Source organism: Neopelma chrysocephalum, unplaced genomic scaffold (assembly GCF_003984885.1).
Source record: "Neopelma chrysocephalum unplaced genomic scaffold, ASM398488v2 Primary Assembly neopelma1_22, whole genome shotgun sequence".
Taxonomy (NCBI): Eukaryota; Metazoa; Chordata; class Aves; order Passeriformes; family Pipridae; genus Neopelma; species Neopelma chrysocephalum.
This window is the reverse complement of record NW_020897689.1, coordinates 30,348,795-30,366,919: the sequence shown is the minus strand read 5'-3', so window position 1 is coordinate 30,366,919 and position 18,125 is coordinate 30,348,795. Positions and strand designations below refer to the sequence as shown.

The 18,125-nt window shown below is 41.4% G+C and overlaps 1 protein-coding gene across 2 annotated transcripts in view; it reads left to right on the top strand.

The window, feature by feature from the left end:
- Window positions 1-2,381: 2,381 nt before the first annotated feature.
- The window catches only part of PTPN2 (protein tyrosine phosphatase, non-receptor type 2), a 28,907-nt gene continuing 13,163 nt past the window's right edge, over window positions 2,382-18,125 (top strand). For both annotated transcript variants that reach the window (XM_027677056.1, XM_027677048.1), the window contains exons 1-5: window positions 2,382-2,450; window positions 4,987-5,077; window positions 12,362-12,462; window positions 13,080-13,178; window positions 14,342-14,479. In XM_027677056.1, the coding sequence (XP_027532857.1) occupies window positions 2,382-2,450; window positions 4,987-5,077; window positions 12,362-12,462; window positions 13,080-13,178; window positions 14,342-14,479 (498 nt within the window). The remainder of the gene's footprint in view (window positions 2,451-4,986; window positions 5,078-12,361; window positions 12,463-13,079; window positions 13,179-14,341; window positions 14,480-18,125) is intronic.

The window sequence follows — 18,125 nt, the reverse complement described above, 5'->3', positions numbered from 1 at the left end:
GAGCGCACATTGCGGGGTCATGTCCAGCCTCTCATCCACCAGCGCCCCCAAGTCCTTCTTGGCAGGGCTGCTCTCGATCTGTTCATCCCCCAGCCTGTGTTGATACCAGGGGTTGCCCTCACCCAGGTGCAGCACCTTGCACTTGGTCTTGTTAAATCTCATGAGGTTCCTGAGGGCCCACTTCTCAAGGATGTCCAGGTCTCTCTGGATGGCGTCCTTCCTTCAGATGCGTCAGCCACACCATGCTTAACATGCTCAGCCCCTGCCTGTGTGTAAGTAACTGGTGTCAGGACACTCTGAGGGGGCCCAGGGTGGAGGAGGCCCAGTGGCAACAGAGCAGGAGATTATAGGGGAGCAGCTGGGCCCAGTGAGGGGTGGAGGCCCCTCAGGGGTGGGAGAGGGCATATCCAAATGTTCCTTGTGAAACCTCCCAGTCCATGAGGGGCCATGTTGAGAGTTGGGGAAAGCCTGCTGCAGGAAAAGGGAGTGTCAGGAATTAAGGTTCAGGACAGGGACCTGTGGGAGAGGAGGCAGTGGGGTGGAGGGCAGAGCTGTCACCAGGTTTTGGGGAGGCACTGTAACCTCTCACAGAATGGGTCAGGTTGGAAGGGATCACAGTGGATCATCTGGTCCAACCTCCCTGCTTAAGCAGTGTCATCCCAGAGCACATGGCACAGGATTGCATTCAGACGGTTCTTGAATATCTCCAGTGAGGGAGACTCCATAAACTCTCTGGGCAATCTGTTCCAGTGCATGGTCACCCACACAGCGAAGAATTTCTTCCTTGCATTCAGGTGGAACTTCCTGTGCATCAGTTTCTGCCCATTGCCTCTTGTCCTATGGCTTGGCACCACCGAGAAGAGCCTGGCTTCATCCTCTTGACACCCTCCCTTCAGATACTTATAGACATTGATGATACATAGTCCCCCTCTGCGGCACTAATTCACAAACACATTTTTAAGGCTCCAGGCGTTACCCAGCGACCTTTGCTGAGCCGCAGGCGTTGTTCGTCTGCCCGAGGGCCACAGGCGCTCTACCCCCGCAGCCCGCGCCCCGCAGCGCTCGCTGTCCCCGCCTGGCCCTTGGCTTTGCCCGGCGTCTGCCGAGCTGCTCTCTGGGGGACTCCCTGTCCCAGTGAGGCAATCGCGGCGGGACGCGGCGTTTCTGCGGCGTTTCTGCTTTCGGGACGGCGAGCTCCGCCGTGATTTGTCTGTCCCATACGTCCGTGTCTCCGCACTTCTGCTTTTGAGAACGGGCGGCTGCCGACGGGGCACAGCGCGGGGTGTGCGGCGCTGAGCCGGGATGAGGACTCCATGGAAGCGCTCATGCACCCTCAGAGGGCCGTGTCCGCTCAGTGACATCGGGACAGAGATGCAGCGCGACAGGCTGGGGGCAGAGTGGCTGGAAAGCTGCCCGGCAGAAAAGGACCTGGGAGTGCTGATCGATGGCGGCTGAACATGAGCCAGCAGTGTGCCCAGGTGGGCAAGAAGGCCAATGGCATCCTGGCCGATATCAGGAATAGTGTGGCCAGCAGGACCAGTGATTCTCCCTCTGTACTCGGCACTGGCGAGGCCACACCTAAAATACTGTGTTCAGTTCTGGGGCCCTCAATTCAGGAAAGACACTGAGGTGCTAGAGGAGGTCCAGAGAAGGGCAACGAAGCTCGTGAAGGGTCTGGAGCACAAGTCCTATGAGGAGCGGCTGAAGGAGCGGGGGGTGCTTAGACTGGAAAGGAGGAGGCTTCGGGGGAGACCTTATCACTCTACAGCTACCTGAAAGGAGGTTGTAGCCAGGTGGGGATGGGGCTCTTCTCCCAGGCAAGCAGCGACAGAACGAGAGGAAACAGCGTCAGGCTGCGCCAGGGGAGCTTTAGTTTGGAAGTTAGGAAGACTTTCTTCACAGAAAGGGTGATTAGACACTCGAATGGGCTGCCCAGGGAGTTGGTGGAGTCACGTCCGTGGAGGTGTTTTAAGAAAAGACTGGATATGGCACTCAGTGCCATGGTCTAGTTGACAAGGTGGTGTTCGGTCACAGGTTGGACTCGATGATCTCAGAGGTCTTTTCCAACCCGGCTGATTCTGTGATCCTGTGACAACAACCGCTCGGAGGCCGAAGACCCACAGCCTACCGCGCACACGGACACCGCCCCCTGTGACGTCACCCCAGGTGCATACCGCCTCCTCCTCCCGGGGGGCGTGGGCACACCGGCCCTCGGTGGGCGGGGCGAGGGCCGCGCATGCGCCCGGCGCCGAGACACCCGGTCGCGAGCGTATGTGCGCGCCCGCCGCTCCCGTGAGGCGGGGGGCAGCGCTTGAGCGGTCGCGAGGTCGCTGGCCGGCCTCCTGCGGACAGGCTCGCGTGCCCTGCCGGTCGCCGCCATCATGTCCGCCGCCATCGAGCAGGAGTTTCAGGAGATCGACGCCACGAACGACTGGCAGGCGCGTTATCTGGTGAGCGGAGTGGGATGGTCGGCTCCAGCCGGAGAGCGGGAGGGAAGGAGGGTGGGGGCCAGAGAGGGCCGCGGGCCGGCAGCGCCCGTGCCCAGTCCGCGCCGCCGCCTCAGCAGCGGGGAGAGCGGAAGTCGTTGGGCCAGCACGGCTCTCGCCCTCAGGTGCGCGCAGCGGAGCCGCGGGCAGGCGCCGCGCATGCGTATGAAGGGCCCCGGGAGAGGGGTGCGTGTGGGAGGCGGCGGCGCGCAAGCGCGGGGCGGGGCGCGGCGCGTGCACGGGCTCGGCGCGTCTCAGCGTCGGTGCCGCCGGGGCTGAACCGAGCGGGACCCGCTCGGAGTCCGGACGGGGCGTGCGGGACCCCCGTGATCTGCGGTACGTGTGGGAAGCTGTGCCCCATAACATGGGTTCGGCCAAGGCTCGGCGTCGCCCCTGGGTTCGCGCAGTTCCTCAGGCACCCGCGCTCCCTCCTCAGCGCCCGTTCTCGCTGCCTTGGCAAAGCCTGGCTGCTGCTGCGGGAGTCCTACGGGGCTGCCTCTCAAAAGATGCAGTATTTGCATTTTCTATGTTGAAACAACGAGATTACGAACTTTCAACAACAGTCAGTTCCATAAAATAGACTTTTGTCAGCTGGTATCACTAGAACCGTTATTTGTGCCAGCAATACTTTACAGAACTCTCACAAATGAGGAAAAAGAACCAGAAAACAAAGCTCTCTTTGCTGACTTCACATCATGCTTTTTCTCTGTTAAATTAGGGGTTTATTTGATTTATATGTGATTCAAATATGGTATCTCAATATTTCTAATATTTCAGTTTCGAATATATCTATATTTCAAATAAGTAACATTTTGCATAAGCCTGCCAGAGTTCAGGAAACATTTAGGCAACACTCAGGCTCATGGTGTGATTCTTGGGGTTATCCTGTGCAGGGTCAGGAGTTGGGCTTGATGGTCCTTGTGGGTCCCTTCCAACTGAGGGTATTCTGTGTCATGGCTGGACATTATGTGGGAAAACTGATTTTAGAAATCGTCATTAAAGTTCCTTAGGTTTGTTTCTTTATAGCAAGCCTGCCCTCCTCCCCATCACTGTAGTAGTGTTTCCAGCTCGTTTAATGTTTCTTTACCTAAGTGCAGGTGTGTTTCTGTGCACCCAGGATGCAGGTGCTTTTAAAAGCAAAATATGTTGCATTCTGTTACTGAGTAATACAAAATTTACATTTCATGGGAACTTGGGTGTGAATGCCTGCCAGATCCATTCGTTCCATGTGCAAGCTCCCAGAGCTCGTCAGTCGTGTAAACCAGAGAAGCTCCAGTATGCTGTATCAAAATAAAAAACCTAATAGATCAGGAGATTTTCGTACAAATATGTGGAGCACTGGTGCTTGGCAGTTGCCTCTCCACATTGGGGTTTATGTTCTTTACAGGTTGGTCCTGTGCTTAAAGTAAGGTCATGCACCAGATGCTAAAAAATGGAGCTTTCTTTTGTATGGTGGATTTCCACTGAAGTCCTTTCCAGCTGTGTTCATTGTCCGGGAATAGACTGGGCCATTAAGAAAATTTGAAGACAAAGGTAGTGGAAACATTGAGAAGACCAAAGAATGCTCAGTTGTAATGAGAAGTTTAAATGCCCTTTGGGACATAATGATCAAATGCAGCAACATAATCTGAAAACAAAAAGAGAATTCCAAGTAAAATACTGTTAATTCTGTATCATGCAACATCTCTGCTGAGATGGCATTGGTACAGAGATGCAAAGACAGAGTTGAATACATTGGAGGCTGTTTTCAGTTGTCTACGTAAGGTAAATCTGTATATCTTAGTGAAATTGTGGAAAAGATGCACTTAGAGGCAAAAAAATTAATAAAGCTGAACATTCAGAACAGTAAGATCCTTAAAATAGCATGTGAATGAGTCTGTTTGAGTATCTGACATATTATTGAAAGGTTTGTATTAATGTATAGGGAGAAGCAGGCTGTGATTTCACACTGATATTTGTGACTCTAGAATTCTTTCTTATATTGGTTCATGTTTAACTACAGCTGTTTGGGATGAACCATCAAATCACCAAGAATAACCATATGGCTCTTAACAGCAGCCATAAAATCATTAATGAGGTCAGTTACTTTTGTGGGGCTTTAAACTGCCAGTCAGTGTAAAGGAGCCAACAGGAATACTGGTGGAAGTTCCATCTGAGTCTCTTATTGCTGTGGCAGATAACATGCAAGTCAGAGGGTAAACTGTTAAGCATAATAAATATCTGGTTGGGGTTTTTTTCCCTTTGATCCTAGTGCATCAGTTGCTTAGCAAGTTGTGCTTATCTTAGTTTGGTTATGTCAGCCAAGTGTAGGAAGATCTAAATGACAACAGCTTGGCCAAGAATGAGACACGTTTTCTGAGTGAAATGGCACTAGGTGCAATAAAAGTTGGCTTTAAAATGTTAATTATTAATAACTGTGATTAATTAATAGGATATGTAAAACATTAATCTTAATCATCTTGCTGGCTATAAGTAAACTGCACTTTTTTGTTTTTTAAAGGAAATCCGACATAAATCCAGTGACTACCCTCACAGGGTTGCAAAATATCCAGAAAACAGAAATCGGAACAGATACAGAGATGTTAGTCCATGTAAGTATCTTTTCTGTAATAATTGCAGTAATATTTTTAGACTTTTTGCTTATCCTGTTGACTTTAAACACTGAAGCTAATAAGTCATGGTCATTGTGGATTTTACATTTTGTTTATTTCTGTAGGCATGTATCCTATGATAAATGTGTTTTTTTGGTAACTCATACACAAAAGTGGGTAACAGGAGGGAGAAAAGATTAAACTCATTGTGCTGAATGATGATAGAAGGTTGCAAACCATAGGTATTAGTGTATAAGTAAATGTTTGTGAGCTGCAAAGTAATATTTTAAAGATATTTTTCTCATAGGGAAATTATTTGTTTAATATTTTGTGTTTAAATGCTACTCAATTTCTACTGTTACTTTAAAAAATGCTTGAGATTTAGTTATTTTTGTCTGTATGGTAAATACGGTATGGGGTGCTTTGTACTTTACTAACTGCTGTAAAATGGTCTTTGTGACATAAATGATCTTGCATCTCATGTGAAAACACCTTTTTTTTTTTTTTTTTTTTTTAAGACTAGCTTCTCTGCTACAAAGATGCTGTGGGCTTCTTTTCAACAGCATTTGTGTGAGCAAAAGATTACCGATATGTAGTTATGGCTATCATAAATCACTTTAAAAAAGGCTAGGGAAAAACACTGTACAGGCCTAATTTTTCCACAGTAAATTGAAGCTGGAACAGGTTAAATGTTTGTGTGTTCTTCAGTATGAAGCCTCTAAGTACCAAAGGGTCGTAAAAGCCTTGTTACTGGATCCAGAGTTTTTGAAGGGTTGCTGACGCGTTGGAGCTTCTCGATTGAGTACCTGTTTGTAAGATTTGGAGAAGTGCTGAGCTCCGTGTTTCCAGTTGAAAGTTGTGGTAACAGCGTGTATGTGGCACTTCTCAAAATTACATGGAAAGGGTCTTGGATTGAGTCATGCTGGTCAGATGGAGTGCTGTGTGCTGCTCCTTAGGCTGCTGCCAGGAGCAGCACTATGCTCACTGGCACAGTGAATTCTCTCCAAATGGCATGATGCCGAATCTCGGTGCTGCAGGCTGCTGAAACTGAACTTAGGAGTTCAGTGCATGACCTCCTTGCTGCGTGTGCATGGCATTCCACTGGAAAAGCGTACAGCTCTGAAGAAGGTATCTTAGATAAGGCAAGGCTCACTAACTTCAACTGTATGCTCAGCAAAGGGAGACAGGCTGCTTGCTGGACACATGTTGGTCTATGCAGAGGTACCTCTGTGTCCCAGGTTTGCAGTCCTGTTACAGCACAGCATTGGCATCTCACTGGTGCCAATGTCGATCATGTTTTATTCACTTTCTGTTTCATACCTAAATTGGGATGGGGGTTGTAAGATGAGAAGGCAGGAGATTGGATTTGAACCCCCAGGAGACCCAGGTTCTATTGCTGGGTCTAATATCCTATACTACTTCTGTGTCAGAAGCTGTATCCATGCGTTTACCATTTTTCCCATCCATGGATTTAATTTCTTAGGCACTAGTGCCAAGAGAATAGAAGTTTCCTTCAACATATTTGTGCTTTTTTCTTTCTTTTTAAAAATAGTGTTTCTAAAATAAATAAAAATACATTTTATTACTTAAGTAGCATCTAATAATGCCTCCAGTAATACTTTACAGATGTGACTTGCATTCATCTCCTACAGTTATTTGGAGCTCAAAATTTTACGATTTTTAAAATTTTTTAATTTTGGCATGCCTTTTACTGTGATGAAGAGCATCAAACGCTTCTGTCTTAGTCATGGCAAAGCCTGCTTCTGAAATCTGTGTTTAGCCAGGAGTAAGAAATTTATATGATTCTGTTAATTCCTGGACCCTATGCAAAAGCAGATAGTTAGATAAAATCTGGTATTGAGGTAGTAGTGGGGCTCAGGACAGGGTTAGAACCATTACACGCTAGTTGACATGAAGTATAGCATGATGAATGAATTAAGATGGTGAAATTTATGAGGAATGTCTCAGTTTTTAGCATTTTTCAAAGAAAGAAGATTTGAATTAGTCCACTGGGATAGCTTACAGAACTGGGCATGAGGAGCAAGGCTGTATGAGAACAGAGCAAAACACTATGTTTGGACTAATTTCTCTTGAATTTTACATCTGTGTTTTCAAATATGACTCATAATTGCTTCTGTAACAATGATTAGAGTTGGAGGAGAAAGAGATCTGGCAGGGAATATATGCTAAATAAGATTTCAAGACAGCAGTACCTAAATTTCAAAGCAGCTGGGATAAAGCTATATGGTTTGGTCACTGTGGTGAACACATCTAATCTAATGCAAGGAGCTGGTGTTGCAGAAATGCAAGACAACTCAGTCTCACACAATCTTGAGGACAATTTTGGTCCTTCACTTTGCAAATCTTACCACTTTTTAACAGTGTTTAAATGAAAACCAGGTGTTACTAGTATTCTCTAAAAGTCAGAGGCCTTCAGAACAAGCTGTTAGACTTTCAAGATCCTGCCACTGAACCATGTTGTAAGACGTTATTTGATGAAAACATTTTATTTCTCCCTGGCACTGAGAAAGTTGTTTGTTAACCATGGTAGCGGCCGAGCCGGCCTAAAATCCAAGGTGGTGTGTCTGCAAGAGGAAATGCAAGGATTTTTCTGTCTTACGGAAAATATGCCAATTACAAGTGCAGGAAAAAATGCTTTGAGTTGGTTTGCCCTGTTTCAACCATGATGCACGGGACAAGTACACTGAAACCAATTTGTGTCTGTTACATACATTTCTAGGTAAAAATTAATTTTTGTTAGCTGGGAAAGGCTAATCACCTGCCTGTTACAGTTGAGTTTCACATAGTTTCCAGTTTCATAAGTATTTTTGTTGCTGTCCGTTTTTGTTGGCTAAAGAGCTACAGTGTGTATAAGTTTAGTTTGGTAAAAGCCTGAAGAGTTACCGCCTAGTTAAAAATTCCAGCAGCCCAGCAGTTTGGTATTAATCTAGAATAGGGAGAGGAATATTTTGACTATGTCGTACTATTGAAACAGGAAGTTGATTTGAAATAGGTTTGGTTTGACAGCCAGTCATTTCCGGACAGATGAAACCATTTCTCAGAAAACATTGTTAAGAGAGGAAAGTAACTTGTGAGGTTGTTATTCTTTATTAATACCTTCAATGAAACTGTCTCAGATTGACTGTAGACACCTTTCAGACATCTGCTTACTGTGTTACCAGATTTAGAGGCAAGAAGGAAATCCCCTCAGCAAAACTGGCAGGATTTTTTTTTCCTTTAGTATTTGGAGGGTAGATGGGGGTTTACGCAGTTTTATCTTCAGCCTTCCTTTGTAATATGGTGTGTGGCTCAATATCCTGGGTCATCTGAGCATTTTTGTCTGATAGATCACGTTGCTGTTGGAGGATGTTGCAAGGTAGTGATTTCACTTGCTTTATTCTTGAGGCCATGAGTAGACTTTCTCTCAGACCTTTCAGCCATGGGCTTGCAGTTGGCCAGGGAGAGAGGAACATGAAGAGTATTGTGCTTTACAGGCAGCAGTGTTGAAGCTGATTTGAATGGTTTTGCACATGGTGCTGATTAATTGCCATTGCAGAAATGTTACCTTTCTGTACTGTTTTGAGTGTATGTGCTGGGAACAGGGAGATTTCTGTCCAAATAAGCCTGCTGTATTTCTTGTTGTCCATGTTAGAAGCTAACATTGATGATATTTATGATGTTATCTAATGATTCTCTGTTACCAGAAATATTGTAAAATAAACTCAACATGCTGCTTTTGGAGATCCTTCTTTCTTTGGGGTTAGGGAAGACAGAAACTTTATAGCACATGCTGATCTAAACTTTAGTGTGTCTTGAGATTACCTTTCACCGTCTTTAGAAGTGTGCAGATCCTGTGCCATAGTTATGCGTGTATTTCAGTATGAATACATTTCGGTCATGACTAGGCCATGATTGATATGATGGCATGCGTTGTGTACAACCAGTGACAGGGTGGTGGGGAAAAGTCACTTTGCCTTTCCTTTGCCTTAGGCTACCTCTATACCTTGAGACTGTAAGTCTAGTGATAGAGTATTGTAATTTGAATAATTTAGCAGGTCAGATAGACTGGATTTAGATTAGTGAAATGGAGGGGATTTGCTGGTAGGCGGAAAGGGTCAGGCAGGGTCACTGGGATGGCTTACGGCTGCATGTTTTATTTATGACTTTCTTTAATCCACTAAGTGGATCGTCCTCCTCTATTGTTAATAGCTCTGTATTTGAGGGACCAGAAACATCTTTTGGATAAAAGATAATTTTAAAATTATACAGTAGATTCACTTCCAGAAACACAATTGTTTTCAAATAAAAACCTTTCATTAACCAACTGCAAGAACTGCATGATGTCAAACACCAAATGTGTTTTATCTCGGTTTTAACTGGATCTGTCATTTTCTGTTTAGCAGGGAGTAGGCTGATTGATGTGTAATGTGAAGTCTTGGCCTCACTTGAAACATGGGGAGTATTGTCAGTGATATCAATTGGACAGGGCTTCACTGGAAGTAGGTAATCAGAGTTTGCTTATCTCAGATAGGGTTGTTCTGGGAGTGGGTTTTCTCAGTGCAAGAGCCACAATGAGAATAATTTTTAAGGTTTCCACTTCCCTTTCAGGCTGCATAGTTTGTTGAAATAGGGGAATTAGCACTTCAGAAAATGATTACTGTATTTTAGCTGTTGTGGGCATGGCAACGTATAAGATAAGATTTATCTTAAAGATTTAAGATAGGTTTATCATTCATATAAATCTTAGGTACTTTGTAACTGGAAATGATTTACATACGGGAAATATGTTGCAGCAAACTCACTGTCAAAAGTTGGCTTGCTTCATTTAATTCAGAAGAGCAAGCCAGGGTTTGAATGAGGTTTCTAGGTCATTGTGTCCTTTAAGAACCTTTTGCCTTGAAAGGAGGGAAATCAATATATCCTAGTGTCTGTCTTTGTCCTGTGGACTGTATGCCAGAGTATTTGTAGGATCGCCTCTGTTTTACTTGGGGAGGAAGAGGGAGGCTGTCTGTGTATAGAATTAGTTGTTAAAGGGACTTTAAAAAAAAGCCTTTCAGAATGTTATTTGTCGTGTTTACAAAGCAGAATTTATAAGAAGAAAAAAATTAAGCTGGAAGTGTGTATAAGGATTAAAGTAGGAAACCCCCTTAGAGCCTCGGCAGTTATCTCCCCTGGGCAGCAGAACAGCAGCTGCCGCTGGGTGATTAAATTGTTAACAGCGCTTGCTGACGTCACCTTTCCGAGAACACTAGTACCGGTATGTGTGATTTACTATAACAAGATCTTAAGTTTTTCCTGTTGGCAAATGACATGTAATATTTACAGCGGTCTTGGTTTCTCTCCAGTAGAAACATTTCAGATAAAGTGATACATGAAAGGAAAGAGTAATGCTTTCCTATCCCAGCAAAATAATACAAAGAGATGTATTTTACTTTAAAATGCACGTGTCTTAATTTTACTGGGTATTGGCTTTGATAATATTTTTTTCTTCACACAGAGGTATCATAATTTTTTTTAAAGACTCCTGAAAGTCAAGATGGTGTTGCCTTACAACTGGAATGCTAATAAAAACAGACTAACCCAGTAAATTTCTCATGCTTTTATATTAAAAATAATTTTTCAGCATATTTCTGTTTTCTACATGTTTGTATGTGACTGCATGTAAAAGCTAGGACCTAAAGGAGGCATGGTAACAACCCCAAATCTGAGTCCTTGAACAACAACAAAACAATTGTACTTTACTGTTGACTTCTCTACTTTAATAATCCAGCAAGATCATCTTTGGCAGTTGCCAATAGCAGATAGATGATAGGAGAGTATAAAAGCAGATCAAAACCTAGTAAATGTATTTTCTCAGGTTTCCAAACATATGGAAAGTATTTATATAAAATCATATGAGCAGTCTGTAGAACAAGAGTCTTAATTCAGTGACTGTTTTTTGATTGCCATCAGCTTTTTTCCTGTGCAAGGTTATATTCATGGATTTCTGAGATAAGCCTTGTGCTGTACAGCTTGGCTATGAGTTCAGTTGTCATAGCTGTGCTGAATTTGATACTTGGAAGTTGCTCATGTGAAAACTCATGATTTTGTGCGTTTCCCAAGATGTCTATCAGAAGGAAGTTAGCCTTTTGGTGCAGGGAAAGGGAAAAGTGGGCTGGCATTTTAACAGCAGTCTGTGCCCCAGTTGAGTTTTGTGGGTTGAAGTCTCTTAAATTCATTTTAGTTTGCTGTTTTTTATTTACTCTTCTGAAACAGTCTGCTGAGGCTGTTGAGCTTCAGGAGGTTTGCAGTCAGTTGGATCTCGTTTTCTGGCATGTAGTTGTGTACAGATTTTAAACTAAAAGTGCTCTTTATTTAATACAGTGACCAATAAATGGCTGAAGCATTACTTACTATGAACAAGTCTCATTATCTAAATGTCTCCTAGAGGCTGATAAATCAGATACTAAAAGGTTCTAGGAACAGCCACAATGACTTTTTATTATGCAGTGTTTGAGCTTGACAGTATGATCATCTTTCTCATATTAATGTTAGAATTTTAAACTGAGTCCTTCACTTGCCTCTGACATAAATAGGGGAATCTTCTGTCTTGCCTATGTGATTGTGAGAGACTGAAACCATGTAATTAGATTAGGCTTCATTTAGTTGAAAGATTTGTTAAATATGTACGTTTTTGCATGTGTCTCTTTATTATTGTTATATTGTACAGTATTTGACAATAACTCACAAGGAAAATTAAATTGATCAATGCTTAGTTTGAATTATTGCAAGTACATTTTGGTGAGTTTTTTTAGCTGTGTGAGTTTTTCTTTATGATTCTACCTCAACCTATGAAACTTCACCAAAAATTTTGGAATTCTGAACACAAAGGAAACCATGCAGTAGAGTGTGATCTGATGTGATAGGACAGCGTTGCCTGGCGTGAGTTGTGGTGTTGTTGTATTAAGGAAATGCAGCTGTTGAGGGATGGCTGTGAGCATCTTTTGGCATGTATGGGAGGGTTGTTTTGTTTGGCTGTTTTTTTTAAATAAAAATGAGTATTCCAGTTTTCTGAGCATGCTAGTAATAGCTGCCTGAAATTACTCTGATGTAATGCTGAGGGGAGAATGAGATAGGCAGTTATCAAAGATAGATGAGAAATTATTTTCACATACACAAATAGTTTACTGCTTGGGTAAGACTGCAATATTTATTTCAAGTTGCTTGTCAGACCTAAACTTGCCTGTGAGAGAGTATTCATCCAGATAGATGCATCATTAATTCTTAATTTTATTTGAATTTTAGATGATCATAGTCGTGTAAAACTCCAGAACACCGAGAATGACTATATCAATGCCAGCCTAGTGGTCATAGAAGAAGCCCAGAGATACTATATTTTAACACAGGTGAGTAGTACCAATTACTACAGTATTACAGGGATTGAGAATCTAGGGGAGGGGGATTTGTACTGTTGTAATTTGTATTTGGATGGTTCCTTGTCTGTATGTATTACATATATCTCATATTAACAGCCTGTGTGATGTAGCTGTGATCAGATTATTTTATATTTTAAGAAAAGCTAAAGGGAATATTGAAGTATGATTAATTTACTGCGTATGAAGCTTTTCAAGTATTTCTTGCTCTTCAGTTCTTTTGGAAATAGGTTGCAAAAATACTTTAACCCCTTAATTCATCTTGTACCTTCTGAATGGTAGTTTTAATTCTAACAGCAAAATAGTGTTGATGCTCAACCCAAATATGCTTTCCCTGAGTTTTTATTGTTCTGTTGTTTGGTTTTGTCTGATTGGTTTTTTTCTTAAAAAAATATACTTTTTTTATTTCAAGTCCTGTAGTGGTCTGGGCAGCGTGGTTACTTTCTTGCCTGTCACTTCTATAATTCTATTAATAATTTGTTTAAACTTTCAGAGGAAGACGTCTTCCTCTTTTCCTCAGTGAACTATTAACTGTGTTCAAATACTGGTTTGCCTATATGTTCTCACGCCCGTTTTTCTTTACTACACAGGGTCCTCTACCTAATACCTGTTGTCATTTTTGGCTGATGGTATGGCAACAACAAACCAAAGCAGTTGTCATGCTGAACAGAATTGTCGAAAAAGAATCAGTAAGTGAGATTAGGCCTAAAGTTGTAAAGCCATATAATTTTAATTCAGTTGAGCAATGTTTGATTGTTACATTAAAAGAACTAACAAACTTTCTCACTGGTGTACAGCATAATGTGTATTGAATGTAACATTAAAGTGATGGAGCTAAGACCTAAAATTCAGTTTGGTGAAAATAGAATCCGTTTGGTGATGCATGCAGAAAGGTGAAAGTAACATTGTGAGAAAGGAGGATATGCAGATAGAAATAGTGCGGAGTAGAGGCAGCGTAAGATGCTCTTGGAACAAAATGGAAGGTGGGAAAACAAGTTTGAATTAAAGTATCTTTAGATTAATTCCTCTAAATCTGATTCCTCTGAAGAGTAGTATACTTGTTATATAGGGATGTTAGCTGTAACAGTGAAGACAAACTGCTGCCCAAGAACTGGTGAGCAGTTGGTATACATGCAGAATACAAAAATTTTCTGCTATGATGTAGCTTTTCTGCTAATGTGCATAAGAGCACTGTGGATTTTAGTTATAAGTGCATGTCATTTGAGGTTTATGTCTTTTCTTCAGAGTAGATTAGTTAGTGAAAAAGATTTGATTGATCTTCTAAAAAGTCACTTATTTTCTTGTGCAAAAATTTTCCTACAAAAAGTTTGAGTGCAGAGCAAGAGGAATAAAAGACAATGGTTTTGCATTGCTTCGTTCGCTTATCCTTTTGTTTTACTCGAACCTTCCAGTATACAACAAGCCGGGAGAGAACTGGATGTGATAGAAGAGTTCTGTAAATGTGCAGGTGTGCATGTCAGAAACGGGGGGAGGAAATGCTGAAACAGCTGAACAGAGGTCTTGGTTCCCTGTAGAGAACTAGAGGGGGGAGAGGGAGAAGGGTTAAGATGTATCTCAAAACATGTTAGCCCTGCAGTGAAAGAAAGCATAAACAGATAAAGCTGGAATGCATAATAGCCACTGAAGCAGTTGTAGTGACTTGGCTGTAAACATTACGGATTACAGACTTCAAGAGTTCTCAAACTGGGAGCAGGTACTTGAGTCTACTGTGTTGAATAATGGGGTCTCAAAATCTGCACATGCAAAGCCCAAGATACTAGGATATTTAACCAGATTTTTCTTCTTTTTTCCCCCTTCTTTTTCTTCCTTCCTTTAAAAAAAAATCAAATAGGTGAAGTGTGCTCAATATTGGCCAACAAAAGAAGAAGAAGTTATGACATTCAGCGAAACAGGTTTCCGTGTGAGGCTGGTATCTGAAGATGTCAAATCCTATTACACAGTACATCTACTGCAATTAGAAAATATCAACGTAAGCTTTTCTCAGTCTGTACAGCTCATATTTTTGGGCTTAAGTGTATTGTGAGAACCGTTTAGCATGTTGTCACTCGAGGTTTGTTTGAGCTTTTACACTGGGAATTTTAAAGCACTTGGCTTCTGAGGATGTTAAAGATGTTGGTGTGGAATATAAGCAAGTTAGACCTCAATTTATGCATTAAAAAGATAACATCTTCAGCATTTTTATATTTATATTTTCCATGTGACAGCACCTTAGCATGCTAAATTGTGGTTGATGGTAGTGGTGATTCTAAGAGGAGCTGTAAGAATTAACCTAAAGGGAGGAACACAAGAGTTGAAAATTCTGATTTCCTTTGACTATCTGAAATCCAACTTAATAATGACTGTTTTTTAGTGGAACTTGAATTTTTCTTATAATTCAATCCAGCTATCTTAAGTTTTTTGGGGGAGGGGTGATTACCACCTGTAGATAGGTAACTTTATCTCCTCTTGCTTACCTCCCCTTTTGCTCCACAGGACCAACCATCCTTTTCTCTTAAAAAATTAAACGCTTTGACAATTTAACCAAGTTAAGCTCAAAACAATTGTTCCTGGCCTGAGCTTGGGTTGGAATTTGCTGCTTCTGTTTCAGAGTGGAAGACAGGATTGAAGAGCTTGTCTGTTTGTTCCAGCTATGTCTTGTAAGATATTCTCTCTCCCTGTAAATCTTGCCTTAAGTGCTACTATGGCAAGTTTTATTCAAGATTGTCTTGTTAATTCAAAACCTCCCTCGTGAGATCAACATGATAAAACTTGGGATGTTGTTCTTGGTCTCTTCCATGTAAGAAGAGCTTTGTGAAATACTGTCCTGCTGACCTAAAGAATTTCTGTTTAGTAGTTTGTTCAGTGACAGCAAAAGCAAAGAAAAGAGGAGTAATGCTTGCAAGCTAGTGCCTGAGAAAGAATAACTCTCCTTTTTGGAAAGCTGAATGCAAGTTTTCCTAACTACCAAAAAGACTTTTTGTGGAATTATTTGGCAGATGTTGGCCCCTACTCTTAAACTTCCTATTTTCAAAGGATGCAATTTTCATCACGTGTATGTGTGAACGTAACATTAATTGGAAAATGCAGAAATGCCTTGAGGAACAGCACAACATATACTATAGTAGACTTTTGAGTTGGAGCTACTGAGCACTTAAATTTCTGGGTTTGTTTTGGACCAGCAGTGCCCGTTGCACTTTGCAGAGTTTCTTGTATGTCACGTAAATCAGTTTCACAAATACCTAGAAAACTTTCTGTATTGAATTTTTATTTTAATATCCTGACACTCTTGTAAGGCTCCACATTTTAACTCCAAAGAATAATTTTTATATAAAACACTAAAAGAAATAAAACATACTTGGTTATTCAAACCAAAAAACTGCATAGTTTCTAGACTAACACTATGAACGTTAAATGCAACCTTTCGTAAGGATTTGATAATTATACTATAAAACTTGTGGGAACTGAGTATTCACAGTAACTTGAAATGTGAGCTTAACTGTGTTTATGCAAGTTACTCTGGAGGGGCCTTTGGTGGAGGCAGAGTATAGGACATTTAGCCACTCGATGCCTGGAATATAAGATGACTCATGAACAAAATATACTCTGAATGCCAAGAATACTTAAATTTTAGCATTTCCTTGAAAACAGAACCAAAATTGTCTTTATAATATAACCATTCTGAGCTGAAGTATATTTGTCTTACTGCAGGGAATCTCTTTTAAGACATAAACAAAATACATATGTATGAAGAGTAAAGTGCTTGTTTAATGTTGTTACCAATGAAACAACCACTGAATATTTGGTTGTTTTGTTGTTGGTTTTGTTAAAGAGCACTTAGAAGTACAGGTGAGGTTGGGAGGGTGTTCTTTTTTTAAGATTAGAGCAAAGCATTTGGGTGTTTGATTCATTTATATCTGTTCTAGGCAAACATTTGTTTTTGCTATTGGGGCTGGCAGAGTCCAGTAAAGCTTTGGAGAGAAAATGGTGTTTATTGGTACCTTTCCAAAAGTTTTGAAAATATTTCTAATGTTCTTTGTCTTGCTGGTAATTATTGTGGAATTTCCTTATTTTTTGCCTGACTCAGTCTGCGTTTTAGAATACAGGCATTTGAAGCTGCCTTCCACCATGGTTCATTGTGTGTCCTCCATGGTTTTGTCAGTGTCAATTGTCAACCCTTCTGCAAGTTGAGTGCTGCTTTCTGCTGTAATAGCTCAGGTTCAAAGTTTACCTTGAGCAAAGACTTATTGTGAAGGCTTCCACAAACCTATGCCTCTGTCGGAAAATAAGGGTAGAAGGAAGAAACTGTGCTCATGTTAAAATTTTGTAATCATTTATGTGTGAAGCTATTGCATGTATATGATTTGAAGCAAAGTGTCCCAGCATATTGTAGAAATGATAGTCAGGTGTTTGAGAGCCTTTTGTTAAATTTGTAAACTAACCTTCTGTTGGCTAGTGTTGCTGAGTTTTGTGGCAATATTATGTGGAGATTCTCAAGTTAGCTGTCAATATCTAACAAAGACCCCATCTTGTGTTGAATATGTTTTTATATTCTTTATTGCTGCTTTAAGCTTTTTTTTTTTTTGGTCACAACTATAAGTATTGGTCTTTAGAGAAAGAAAACTTTTTTGTTTTCTGTGATTTCAGGTGTGGCAACCCAGATACCCTGAGAAAGTTACAGTGTGACACATAATTAATGGAAAGCTTATCCCAGTAGTTCCTAAAAATTTTGCTAGAATGGTTTGAGTAATTTTTTTTAAAAATTGTTGGCTTTTTTTTTTTTTTGGTAGCTAGTCTTAGGAGATAAATCTTGGAAGATTGTGTTGTGCTTACCATAGAACAAGCTGGTTTTCAATTACTGTGCAGAAATGTGTTCGTTGTGTGTAACATCTAAAATTTTATATTAGTGCCTGAATCTTGAAGTCCAGGGTTTTTTAATTTAAAAGATTAGCTGACTTCCCAGTAACACTTCAAATTGAAGTTAGCTGTTCTTTAAATGTGAATTTTTGTCCGTCAACAGTTGTGAATCTTTAGCAAGCCAAACCTTGTTACAATCCCAAGTCACTTCATGTAAGTGATAGCTATGGTGCATGGCTCAGTGACTGGGAGTTCTTCAAGAAAGGGTGCTACAGATACCCACACAAAGGCACTGTTTCAGCTGTACAGCTTGACTGCCAAGCACCACTTGAAAGAGCCATTCTGTTTAAGTGAGAAATGTGGGAGGTTTGAAATATTCAAATGGGATTTGACTGTAGAATTAGAGACTGCAAGTTCAGAGACGTCCAGCTGGTTCTAGTGCACTGCAATGGGACTCTTGTAGAAAGATGAAGAGACTAGGTATTTTTAAAATGAGCTGAAGGGATGGAAAATCATGGGATGGACAAAGCCTTCATGCAAGAAAGAAAAAAAGAAAGTTCTGTGGGTTAGAGCTGAGTGACATGTGCAACGGTGCTGTTTAATCTCTCTTTTAGAAATACTTATTTCAGATTAGTGTATAAGCAGGGTGACACTTGGCCATGTGCTTGAAGCAGTACCTTTTTTTTTTTTTTTTTTTAGGAAGAGAATGCTAGTGCTTGTTAGAGGATGAGAGTGGGGGGAAAACACCTCTACACAGACAAACCCCACATACCAAATGACAA